Source organism: Nymphalis io, chromosome 9, assembly GCF_905147045.1.
Source record: "Nymphalis io chromosome 9, ilAglIoxx1.1, whole genome shotgun sequence".
Classification (NCBI taxonomy): Eukaryota; Metazoa; Arthropoda; class Insecta; order Lepidoptera; family Nymphalidae; genus Nymphalis; species Nymphalis io.
In genome coordinates, this window is record NC_065896.1 from 3054012 (window position 1) to 3066973 (window position 12962).

General features: G+C 35.6%; 2 protein-coding genes across 3 annotated transcripts; both read left to right on the forward strand.

The window, feature by feature from the left end:
- The first annotated feature begins 1261 nt into the window (after positions 1 to 1261).
- Positions 1262 to 3386, forward strand: LOC126770813 (actin, cytoplasmic A3a). Its single transcript, XM_050490389.1, has 3 exons — positions 1262 to 1533; positions 1902 to 2262; positions 2386 to 3386. The coding sequence occupies exons 2-3, from the start codon at positions 1913 to 1915 to the stop codon at positions 3164 to 3166; spliced, it is 1131 nt and encodes a 376-aa protein (XP_050346346.1). The 5' UTR covers positions 1262 to 1533; positions 1902 to 1912; the 3' UTR covers positions 3167 to 3386.
- LOC126770812 (actin-5C) lies at positions 1354 to 12016 on the forward strand. Of its 2 annotated transcripts, none has more exons than XM_050490388.1 (3): positions 1354 to 1533; positions 10419 to 10779; positions 10903 to 12016. In XM_050490388.1, exons 2-3 carry the CDS (start codon positions 10430 to 10432, stop codon positions 11681 to 11683), a joined length of 1131 nt encoding a protein of 376 aa, XP_050346345.1. In that variant the 5' UTR covers positions 1354 to 1533; positions 10419 to 10429; the 3' UTR covers positions 11684 to 12016. The 2 variants fall into 2 exon arrangements, with proteins under 2 accessions (XP_050346345.1, XP_050346344.1); XM_050490387.1 differs by lacking the exon at positions 1354 to 1533 and adding an exon at positions 9704 to 9904.
- The last annotated feature ends 946 nt before the right edge of the window (positions 12017 to 12962 follow it).

Below are 12962 nucleotides of genomic sequence, written 5' to 3' on the forward strand. Positions count from 1 at the left end.
ATTATCGGTTGTTTTTATATTGACTGGGAATCCTTTTATATTCCTGGGAAATATTATCCTACATTATGACTAATGGACCATTTACATTTTTATTATAATAGTCGTCTTCTAATAGATAAGATATTCTTATGTAAAACTAAATCTATAATGATATAAGTACATAACAATAAATAATCGACATCACATGACCTAAATACTTAGTAAAAACATACATTAACAATTTTATCATACAAATAAAACATTTGGTTGATTGACAAATTAAAGAATCAACCTTATTTGAGCTAAGAAAACTTTCATTGTAATATTTATAATAATTATGTTTTATTTAAAGTTCACTTCCGTAAAATCAATTCTGCGTAATTGCTTGAGTAATTTAATCGATTAAAATAAAACGCACACAAGAATAGCCTCCATTGGTTTTGCTAGGATTTTCTATTCTCGGGAGAGCCAAGGATTTCAATTAAAAGTTTTGCTTACTAACTTTATAAAAAAATATTAAAGATGACCTATAATTTAGATTTATTAATAATACTTGATCGTTTTATTTGGATATTAAACCGGCTTCTCTTGCACGGAGAAGCCGGTCAGAAAGTCAGGTAGGCCTGACACCCTATGTCTTGGTACGCCCATGGTAGCTTCATCATATGATATGAAAGTACCAAGTAAAATTGGCTTAAATAATACCTGATAATACCTGAAAGGTATTTCAGTCAGTTATTACTAAACAATTTAATTTTAATTTTATCAGATAGTAATAATTGATAATATAAATATTAGTCACAAATATGACCATCGTAAACAATACGTTTAAAATTATATTTAAAAGTTATAAAATTCCTAAAGTAACTAAATCGATTTCAAAAGGATTGTTCTTAAACAACGAGATAATCAAGAATAATTTTATTTTTTTCCCTAAAATTTACTACTTACTTTCAATTAAAGTCTGTTATTACATTAAAGACAAACTAGATTCTATATTCATATTATATTTGATTAAAGATATATAATGATTTACACTTTACAGACAAAACTATTATAACGGCAAACTTTTTTAACTCTTAGTTCTTGTAAATGTTCTAAATTACAAAAAAAAAAAAAGAGTTGATTGTAACCTAAGGTTATTCACTTCTATTGTTATGAGAAGTTAAGTTTATATAACAAATAATTTTTTAAACTGTCATTTACTAGCTGGTATAATGTTAATGTTCTTGATAACTACATCATTTTGCCGCTTGAGCGATTGTAGTGCGGACATATTGTTTACGTGAAGCCGGCTCTAGCGAGTTGCAAATATTATCAGCTTATCAGTGATAGTGTATTACCATCTCTTATCGCACTTTATAACATGTGGATTCACGTTACCATATAAGGTAACGAAAATTGTGATTGGTGGGCTATTATGCTAACGATAGCATATGAACTCTGATAAGACGGTTTTATATAGTTAATACTCTCAGCAACTGGCTCATTTTTGTGAAGCAAGCTGGACGTAGCGGCTGTCGCATTTACTTATCCTCTGTACTTAATTTAAAAGTAAGTTTTATTACAATTTTCTTTAAATGCTATTTATTGTAATTTCGAATATCAAGTTTAAAAACAAATTAAATTGTGTTTTTAATAAGAAAAAAAAATGACGTGAAGTGTCGTTATTACATAATTATATTACATAATTGCGTAATGAAGCAGTGAAGTGATAAATCGTTATAATTGGAAAAATTAATAAACTGTGAACACCTGTGAATATATATTTTATATTTACTTCGGAAACTCAGTTGAAGTATTTATTTGAGTATTTTAATAATTAATTTATGAGTATCATGTATCTCCCGTATAGCACTTTTTTTAAATTTTTAAGTAATAGACGTTATCAGCTTTAAAAAAGTTTTTTTTTTGTTTTTCAGTCTAATTCAAAATGTGCGACGAGGAAGTTGCCGCGTTAGTAGTTGACAATGGCTCCGGTATGTGCAAGGCCGGTTTCGCAGGAGACGATGCACCCCGTGCCGTCTTTCCCTCAATCGTGGGCCGCCCACGTCATCAAGGCGTGATGGTCGGTATGGGTCAGAAGGACTCGTACGTGGGTGACGAGGCCCAGAGCAAAAGAGGTATCCTCACTCTAAAGTACCCCATCGAGCACGGTATCGTCACCAACTGGGACGATATGGAGAAAATCTGGCACCACACCTTCTACAATGAACTGCGTGTGGCGCCCGAGGAGCACCCCGTGCTGCTCACCGAAGCACCCCTCAACCCCAAGGCTAACAGGTTGGTGTCGTCGTCGTTGTGTGTTGTTGTCTTTTGATATTCAATAACACAGTCACGTCACGTCACGTCACATCGCCAGTCGCTGTCGTCGCCATGCTAACGTTCGCTTCTCTTTTGTTACAGAGAAAAGATGACACAGATCATGTTCGAGACCTTCAACACGCCCGCCATGTACGTCGCTATCCAGGCCGTGCTATCTCTGTACGCGTCCGGTCGTACCACCGGTATCGTGCTCGACTCCGGCGACGGTGTCTCGCACACGGTGCCCATCTACGAAGGATACGCGCTGCCGCACGCCATCCTGCGTCTGGACTTGGCCGGTAGGGATCTCACTGACTACCTCATGAAGATCCTCACCGAGCGTGGTTACTCTTTCACCACCACCGCTGAACGTGAAATCGTACGTGACATCAAGGAGAAGCTCTGTTATGTCGCCCTCGACTTCGAGCAGGAGATGGCCACCGCCGCCTCCAGCAGCTCGCTCGAGAAGTCTTACGAACTTCCCGACGGTCAGGTCATCACCATCGGTAACGAAAGATTCCGTTGCCCAGAGGCTCTCTTCCAGCCCTCATTCTTGGGTATGGAAGCTAATGGCATCCATGAAACTACTTACAACTCCATCATGAAGTGCGATGTTGACATCCGTAAGGACTTGTACGCCAACACAGTATTGTCCGGTGGTACCACAATGTACCCTGGTATCGCTGACCGTATGCAGAAGGAAATCACAGCTCTTGCCCCATCCACGATGAAGATTAAAATCATCGCTCCCCCAGAAAGGAAATACTCCGTATGGATCGGTGGTTCCATCCTCGCCTCCCTGTCGACCTTCCAACAGATGTGGATCTCGAAACAGGAGTACGACGAGTCCGGCCCCTCAATCGTGCACAGGAAGTGCTTCTAAGCGCCAATTAAGACTTGCTAATACAATATGATGCCCTACACCGAGACCCCGAACGGACGGCTCAAATTACGCTTGTGATGTATGTTTTAAGTGCAGTATTTAAATAGGTTGTAAGGTGTCGTAATATGCATATTACGTAATTTTTGACAAAAGATTTTTAATTTATTTATTAAAAGTCACTAACATTTTTAATAAAATAATAATTTATACCGGTATAAAAGTGCAGTTTTCTTTCTAATATACATCAAATCAGACGAGATACCGTTGAGGATGATGATTTAACATAAATATTAAAAAGATACGGTGTTTAAGTCTGGTCAAGCTATCAATTGTTTTAACATTTTAGTTTAACTATCACCAAAAGATTTGTTTGTCTTTTTTATATTTTTCCGGGCTCATAAAACTTATATTTATGGACCCGGAATATTTTATTTAATCTAATATCAATACATTCATAAACTTATTATTATTATAAACAATAGTAGTTTTAACTGAATAAATAAGAAATATAATTTATCAAAATAATTGAATAACTTCAAAATGCCACAGAATCTATTTAGCTGTGTCAATAACCTTAAAATTAAATGTTTTGAATTTTACTTCGTCTAATTATCTCAACAATATTTAACTGTAAAACTAAATTAATAATAAAGCCTTATTCCGCTAATTATTTATGAGGAAGGAAAATAAATATACCGTCTTTTCCTGAATTGTGGTCGAATAAATATATATACATACATAATAACATCTAATTAAGTTTGTTTGTTACGACGCTTCAGTTTTCCCTTTATCATTAAAAAGTTATTTTAGTTACATTGCGTGAATAAGGATGACTGAGACTTAAATGTTATAATTCTATAATAGTGTTCTGAATAAATGACTATTTTATTACAAAAATATTATTTTACTCAATTAAAAATTCAACAAGCAGTAAATGTCCCAGTGCTGAGCAAAAATCTCCTGTTTTTTTAAGGCCGTGAACTTATTGCACCTCGCTGCACCACAGGTAACTAATGAGACAAAATATTTTTTTATTTAAATGGTTAACGTACTGGTTTGCTGTTGGAATACGTTTAAACGTTAGAATAATATTATTACTCTGAGAATTCGACGTCATCTACGAAATTTTGGCAGACTATATTTAACTGACCTATAGATTACGGTGTGATCTATAATTATCCCGACACACGCCGTCTACGTTTCGTCTGATCATATGACGTCATAGGTGCATTACCAGTATGACGGTTTAGATGTTGGTCTTTAAGAATCAAAGCTCTCTATATACTTATTTTTCTTAGGAATTAAACGGTTTTTTAATATAATATGCAATTGCGTGTATTTTATTGGGTAGTATTTTGTTGTAGTGTGCTTATTGTTTTGTTACTACGATCTTCGTTAATAAACAACAATGTGCATTATTGTTCTCTATGAAAATGAATTGTTAACAACATTGTAGTTATTAGCTTTATTTTTATTATAATATTTATTGTTTTATTTAATGTAACATATTTATTTATAAAAAAAATATATAATTAAAATAATTGCATATAATATTCATATTTTTATGAGACATTTGTGACATGTCTTTTAATTGTAATTAAAAGATATTTTTATTGTTTTTTATCGTCATAACAAAGATTTAAAAGAAGTACCTACATTTTTTATTGCTTTTACGTTTTTGATTTCGTGCAAGTCGTATTTACATGTTGATGCGGAAAGCGTTGACTTAATCAACACGTTTCTGTCCAAATTTAGTATAATATTAAGAATGTTCTTAAAATAACTCAAATAGAATAGTCACATGTTACATGCATGTTACACGGAGTCGGCCGCTGCAGGCAAGGGTCAAGGGCGGCGCCTCGGATCGATTCGCCCCAAGTCTCGCGTCTGCCGCTTCGCCAGACGCCTGAGGAGGCTAGACACCGCTCGGTTAATAAACGAGACGTTGTTTTGCGTTTGTAGACTTCAATAAAATTAATTTAAGAATAATATCTAATATATCTCTATAAATTTAGACAGAAAGTAAATACAAAATTTCTTTGTTACCTATAATGGTACGTATCAACCTATACTGGGTAGATAGATTAATTACCTAATGGTACTTATTAAAATGGAAATAATAAATAACAAAGACAAATTAAAATAATAACATCTAAGAAATGGTTTAAAATTTATATAAATATTTATTTAATGTATAATCAAAATGTTAATACTATTGGTTATATTGTTCCAGAAACAGTAATTTCTACACTTATTACTTACATTCGAGATTAGTATGAAGTTGGATCAATTAAAACTAGGTATTTGTACGTTAATTACGACGACAGTTAATATATTTATAAAAGATAATTGAATTAAGTTTGTAAGTCGGTACCTCATCTATCTTTATATAATTGACAAAAGTTAATAATGGGACAGGCGGACAGAATATTTTTATATTTTATACCTCAATTTCTATGTAATTGTCACTGTCAACGAACGCTGCAAATTATCAAACCTGAAAAATTTGTCAAGTTTTTTTAATCAAAATTAGCAATAATAATTAATTCAAAGTGTTCTATCTATCTAACGCTAAATATTATCACTAGTAAAAAAATGTCAAGGCAATCTTTATTTTAAAATATATCCCTAAGCTGTACTCTGTATAAAATCTATACACAAATTATTAATATTAAAACGTAGTTCAGTTTAATTATTTAATTCTATATGAAATGGAAAAATAAATATATATTTTGTACAGATTGTAGTAGAAAAAAAAAGTCTAGAAAGTTTTATAATTCAGTATTCGTAGGACATCGTATCCTGTGCAGGTTAATAAAAATGTATATTCATCCCTTCGAGGGTTTGACAGATTCTACAAAGAGAATGTCTTATGAATGTTAAAACTAATCTGTTAACTCAGACCATCGACGAAAAGGATTTTTTTATAACTATTTCAATAGTCTACGTAATAATCACTCTTATGTGAACGGTATTAAGACATAATATTGAAAGATCGAACCGTTGCATACGAGTAAGGGTTTGTTATATTTATAGAATGAAGGACAACTTGTGTGTCCGTGAACAAATGATGCGTTCATTAAAAAAAAATTGTGATATCGATTTATTTCAAACTCCTTTTTCGAAATTAATTTAGCTTTGAGAAATTACAAGGCATTTTAATAATTGATGTCAGACTGTTAAATAATTAAGAAATTTTGGTGGTATTTAGTTATCTCTTTTTATAAACTATCTATTTGAATTTCATAAAACAGTAAATGTGTAAAAAACTAAAAATATTTACGAATCGAATTTTTGTTTTTATTTATTCCATGTATATTATGTATGCATGTATATTATTGCACTATAAAAAAGATTTATTATGGACTATTTTCTTAGACAATGAATTTTATAAGCGATGGAAACAATTCGTCACACTCAAGGCTTGGCGAACATTATGTACATACATAAATGATAAAGATAATGAATCACTTCGATACAGCACAATATGTATTCCCTCCGAATAGTAAATACTTATAATACAATAGTATTCGTAATTTGTTATTCTTCTACCTTAACGCGTATCCTTCGATGACTCATGTCAGTCATGAGATCCTTAAAACGATATAAATATTTACCTCAAGACATCATGTTATTCTTTGAAATTGACGTAAAATTCGAAGTGAATCACGAAAAATTTATTTGCGATAATATGCACATATAATTTTACTTGTGTTAATTTAGCACGATATAATAATAATAATAATAATAACTTTATTATTCAGGCATCGACGCCCATAACTGTCTACAGATTACATATTTATAATTACAGAACATTCATTAATAATTAAAATTAAAATTAGAATCATAAAAATTACAATTAAAATATATAAGAATTATAGATTAATTAAACACATAACAAATACAATTTTATATATATATACGACTAGAAATTAACTAAAAATAATTGTTTATGTACGAGGCGCATAAACCAGATGATTACAATGACTTCTGGATCATCCGCCTCATCATATAGCCATTAACGTCATTTGCAATATAGTTTTATCAACTAGGACTTATTCCTTAATCTATTTCAAATTTAGTTATGTAGTCTATCTTCTTTGTATTAATTTTTTATAATTATTTTATACTTATATTTTTATAATATTATATATTTAATATAAAAAAAAACTTTGTGAAAATTTTTATATTTATGTTATCTTGTTTTGTAGATACTTACTACTGCACCGGTTCGGTGGAATATGTTCAAAATTTAGTTCCGAACTAAAAGTGTTGGTACCACCGTGCGAGACGATCAAACCGTCTAGCCTACCTTCACGGTGTGCTCTTTGTTACGTTGTGCATCGTATCGACAGCTATGGCCTGCCGCTCATAGTCATCATCAGTCATATGAATCTCACAAGCATGTGATTTCGAACAAAATGTTATATAAATTAATTTTTTTATTACTAAACTCAAAAGAGAGAGTTAAAAAGGCAAATTCATGGCCTTGACCGTGCAGTTAAGACCCTTGGCTTAGGAAATGACTTCTGATAGTAACAGGGGCTGACTCAGCGTTGTAGTACGCATGCGCAAATCAACACGATTCTGACTCATCGACATAGTATAATTTAGATAATTATAGTTACCTACTCTAAATGTTACTAAGATCAGGAGTTAGAAAATATGAATAACATCGTAGTTTATGTATCTACTATGAAGTCATTTAAAAGTGGACAAATGTGCAAGATACGTCATTCATTTAGCTTAATTTATTAAGATACTTCATCTGAAATGTATTTATTTTGAGTTGCATTAAACTAACAATTTATAATTAAATAACGCAGTTATATACAAAAATTATTGTTGTATAGTTAAGACTGTTATAATCACCGGTTCATCAATATTATCATAGTGTCACGTAGCGTTATTTATCACGTTTATTCTGAGATAGGCAATGAAAGTAAAATATAATTTCTATAGAAATTATGAAGATGCAACAAATCCAAGTAATAGATATATAGTATCCAGTGGTGTGCAATGCATCCTATATGCATGACGCATGTAAAGCGTTGCTTCCCCTATGATGACCATCATTTTTTTTAAATTTACTTTTTCTTCGTCAAACTAAACGAAATTGTTTCAACATGTTAAAAAAATAAAAAATATTATTTTTGTAAATAAATAATAATGATAAACATTTTTACGAGTTATATATATGAGTTTGCAAGTAACGGTATTATTTTTTGAATAACTGATAATTTGCAACTTTAGTATCCTAAATTCATAAGGTTTTTGCAGACTATCTGATTTATAAATGTGTTACAAAAATTAATCTTCACTTACGGCAACCAATAAATTGTTCATGCATACCGTCTATCTCACCATTATATTGTAATTATTGAGCAGCATCGGATCTCAGGTATGCGGGAACAGTCACGTCACATGATTACAATCAATGACAGATAAGGCATGCGTCGAGACAGATTAACCGACCCAAACAAATAAAACCTACAATTTTATCCTCGCCTATACATTGATCGTTCCTCATTATTTTGTCGGTTTATTTTGTCAGTAAACCAACGACAATATCGTATTGAATGAATCGCTCTGTTACTAGATACAAACACTTCCAAAGATGTTTATGTGTGAGCTTGAGCCCGCTGTGTACATACAGTGACCGTTGCGAGCGTTCACCAATCAGAATCCCGTGCCCATATATGGTAAAACCGTCGGTTTGCTGCGAGAGAACTGAGGAGGTCGACAAGTGTATGTTTGCAGAAAAAGAATAATTCTAATTTTAATTTATGAATATTCACTTGACATTAGTAAGTCAAACTGTCAATAATTGATTTTACTTAGTTATTTTGTTAACTGTCGAAATTACAAATATAACGTTTTATTATAGCCTGTTCAGCAGTTTTTGTTTTAATAATAAGTAGAACGCACATATTGCCACCTGCTTGTGATACAAATTAGCCTACCGAGCCTACGCCAACTTTGAAGCAGAGCCACCAACAGAAGTGATCGGTATTTCCCACAGATCGACGATTGTTGTATTATTTCTCCTGCTATAGTTTTACCACGGTAATAGGTAAGTTAATAAAATAATTAATTAATTATTCCAATAAACTTACATTTTACTTTAATAACATTTCAGTAATCATTCTAATAAATAAGTTTATAATTCAAAATACACATGCTAATTTGCATTATTTGTGTATATATGGTACTAGACATACAGAACCCTGAATCACCGCAAAACCGTTTATGTACAACATCTGTGCGTGTTGGAACGATGCCAATATTGATTATTATTTTTTTACTTTCGCTACTGCATTTGATTTGCGTAGAATATGTATGTATGGAGTTAATCTTAATTAGATAGACTCGGGTCGTTTTATATCAAAGAATTCAAAGGCCAGTGTGAGAACCGTGAGATGTCGTTATCAAGTAGCGAGCTATCAACGCCGGTTCCGCGGCGTCGGGTGAGGGGCAGGGGGGACGCGCAGGCTCCCTGCAGCGCAATACCATATATGGTAACGAAAACTCAGGATTTCTGCGATTGGTGGAGAGCTAGCGGCGGTCGCGGGCTCGCGGGTAGGGGCGCCCCGATAACCGGCCTCATTTATATACTGCGGGTCCCTCGTCCGCCAACATTCCACGAAGTTTGCTCGAGTTGAGGTGTTGTGCAGCATAACCGAGGCTGTGCAATAGCGATATTAATTTATTTATTTAACTAGGACTATTTAAATTAAAGTAAGTTCAACTGACGTGCATTAAAATTGTGATACATGTGCATTATTTTAGTGTTTAGTGATAAATTTGTGCAATAATGGTGCGGTGCGGTCACTGACACGGAGTCGGGCCGGTCGTATGACGCCGCCGGTCGGGATACCGGGAATGCCGGTTGTGGTAGGGCGTGGCCAAAACTTTGGTACTTAATTGCATTTAATATACATGAACAGTATTTTAAACATTCAATTAAGTCTAAAGTTTAAAACCAACGGTCTACTTTTACCGACCGGTACACGCCCGTCTCCGTGTCTCACCGCGTGAGTCGCCACGTCCCCGTAACGTAGCTTCTCATTAGACAGTTCCTTATAAGGCGTCTTCGACTTTATCGCCCACTGTAGCGTGGGTGATTTCAACGCAACGCCATTTATGGAATTCAGTTATTGATTTTACCGCGTGTACTTACATTTCCAAGTTTACCTTATATTATTATATCAATATAATGCAGTATACTTATAATTGTTATCTTATTTTCCAGACTAATTCACAATGTGCGACGAGGAAGTTGCCGCGCTAGTAGTGGACAATGGCTCCGGTATGTGCAAGGCCGGTTTCGCAGGAGACGATGCACCCCGTGCCGTCTTTCCCTCAATCGTGGGCCGCCCACGTCATCAAGGCGTGATGGTCGGTATGGGTCAGAAGGACTCGTACGTGGGTGACGAGGCCCAGAGCAAAAGAGGTATCCTCACTCTAAAGTACCCCATCGAGCACGGTATCGTCACCAACTGGGACGATATGGAGAAGATCTGGCACCACACCTTCTACAATGAACTGCGTGTGGCGCCCGAGGAGCACCCCGTGCTGCTCACCGAAGCACCCCTCAACCCCAAGGCTAACAGGTCGGTGTCGTCGTCGTTGTGTGTTGTTGTCTTTTGATATTCGATAACACAGTCACGTCACGTCACGTCACATCGCCAGTCGCTGTCGTCGCCATGCTAACGTTCGCTTCTCTTTTGTTACAGAGAAAAGATGACACAGATCATGTTCGAGACCTTCAACACGCCCGCCATGTACGTCGCTATCCAGGCCGTGCTATCTCTGTACGCGTCCGGTCGTACCACCGGTATCGTGCTCGACTCCGGCGACGGTGTCTCGCACACGGTGCCCATCTACGAAGGATACGCGCTGCCGCACGCCATCCTGCGTCTGGACTTGGCCGGTAGGGATCTCACTGACTACCTCATGAAGATCCTCACCGAGCGTGGTTACTCTTTCACCACCACCGCTGAACGTGAAATCGTACGTGACATCAAGGAGAAGCTCTGTTATGTCGCGCTCGACTTCGAGCAGGAGATGGCCACCGCCGCCTCCAGCAGCTCGCTCGAGAAGTCTTACGAACTTCCCGACGGTCAGGTCATCACCATCGGTAACGAAAGATTCCGTTGCCCAGAGGCTCTCTTCCAGCCCTCATTCCTGGGTATGGAAGCATGTGGCATCCACGAGACTACATACAACTCGATCATGAAGTGCGATGTCGACATCCGTAAGGACTTGTACGCCAACACAGTATTGTCCGGTGGTACCACAATGTACCCTGGTATCGCTGACCGTATGCAGAAGGAAATTACAGCATTGGCTCCCTCTACAATGAAAATCAAAATCATCGCTCCCCCGGAGAGGAAGTACTCCGTATGGATCGGTGGCTCCATTCTCGCGTCTCTGTCGACCTTCCAACAGATGTGGATCTCGAAGCAGGAGTACGACGAGTCTGGTCCCTCGATCGTCCACAGGAAGTGCTTCTAAGCGCGCAATCGATGCGCAAAGCTGCCACCAGAAGCGGCCCGCGGCCCGGCCGGTCCCGCGGCCGGCTGCTCAACTCAGGCTTATAATCTCCGTTAATTTAATTGTACGTAAGATATTATATGTAATTAAATCGTAATAGTGACGGCAGGACGGAGCGCGGCGCCGCGGGCGCGCCTCGACCGCCGGCCTCGGTACTGCACTCGCCAAAGGATCTTTTGTAATCTCATGAATGATGATTGTATGTGCTGAAACGGATAAGACTACTTTCTTACTAGGTCATTTATAAATTATAAAATAACAAAAATACAAGAAAAAAAAAATCTGAAAAATTAACTAGTCTTTCTTTTCATCTGTCCTTGACACGCTTTACACCTAAACAAACTTGCACTCTATAGAGAGCAACGCTCGACATTGACTACGAAAATAGAAACTGATCTCTCCCGCCAGCATAGTAAATAACGTATTCAAAAATAAATAGCTAATGCAACTACAAGAGTTAAAATTAGAATGGTAGGTACATAAAATCTGTTCGATATTTGACTTATTTACTAACCACACACGAAGATTACAAATACGGCTGATAATTACCTTATATTGAGATTCCATAATTATCTAATAGGGAAACGAGCAAATATATTTTCAGACTAGTAAAGACTGACCCACATATTTATAATGTTGATTCATACATATGATACGAATATTAATTTGTTTTAAAGAATGCCAATTAAAAAACAATCATTTTTACTGAAAACGAGCTAAAATTTAGATGAAACGTGTGTGCCACCATCCACAGGGCAATTATATATTCATAGGCGCCATCACTAGTGAACCTTTCCTATTGCAACAAAATATTTACTGCTACCGACACGGTACTTATTTCGCTTATGCGAAGGAAAATTAAAGCAAATCGAAGTTATTGAATATTTTCCGACGTAGTGCGATACTTTAAAACTTTTTCGTATTACTCCATTTCAAATATGTAATACATATTTCATTCATTCCATACAAACGTACGCGCTATGTTGAATCAATTCCTGCCTTGCAGACACGTCCCGGACCTGTAACTTGCTTTAAGCGATATGATTTTGAATCTTACAACTTCAAATCAGTGGCCTAAATATTTCAGGTCTTTCTTATTTATCTATTGGCAAGCTTCCAGTTTTTTTCCATTATAATTAATATAACAATTCAAATCTAAAAAAGGATATGCCATCAGTTACAAACATAGATGTTCAGCTTGATTTTCTTTGGGCAGTGACCGTTGAAAACGATAAATGCG

What these genes read in the sequence shown, in the direction of transcription:
- LOC126770813 (XM_050490389.1), top strand. Translation starts at nt 1,913, where the DNA reads ATGTGCGACGAGGAAGTTGCCGCGTTAGTAGTTGACAATGGCTCCGGT. An exon ending in CTCAACCCCAAGGCTAACAG is followed by an intron (nt 2,263 to 2,385) that starts GTTGGTGTCGTC and finishes CTTTTGTTACAG; the next exon opens with AGAAAAGATGACACAGATCA.
- LOC126770812 (XM_050490388.1), top strand. Translation starts at nt 10,430, where the DNA reads ATGTGCGACGAGGAAGTTGCCGCGCTAGTAGTGGACAATGGCTCCGGT. An exon ending in CTCAACCCCAAGGCTAACAG is followed by an intron (nt 10,780 to 10,902) that starts GTCGGTGTCGTC and finishes CTTTTGTTACAG; the next exon opens with AGAAAAGATGACACAGATCA.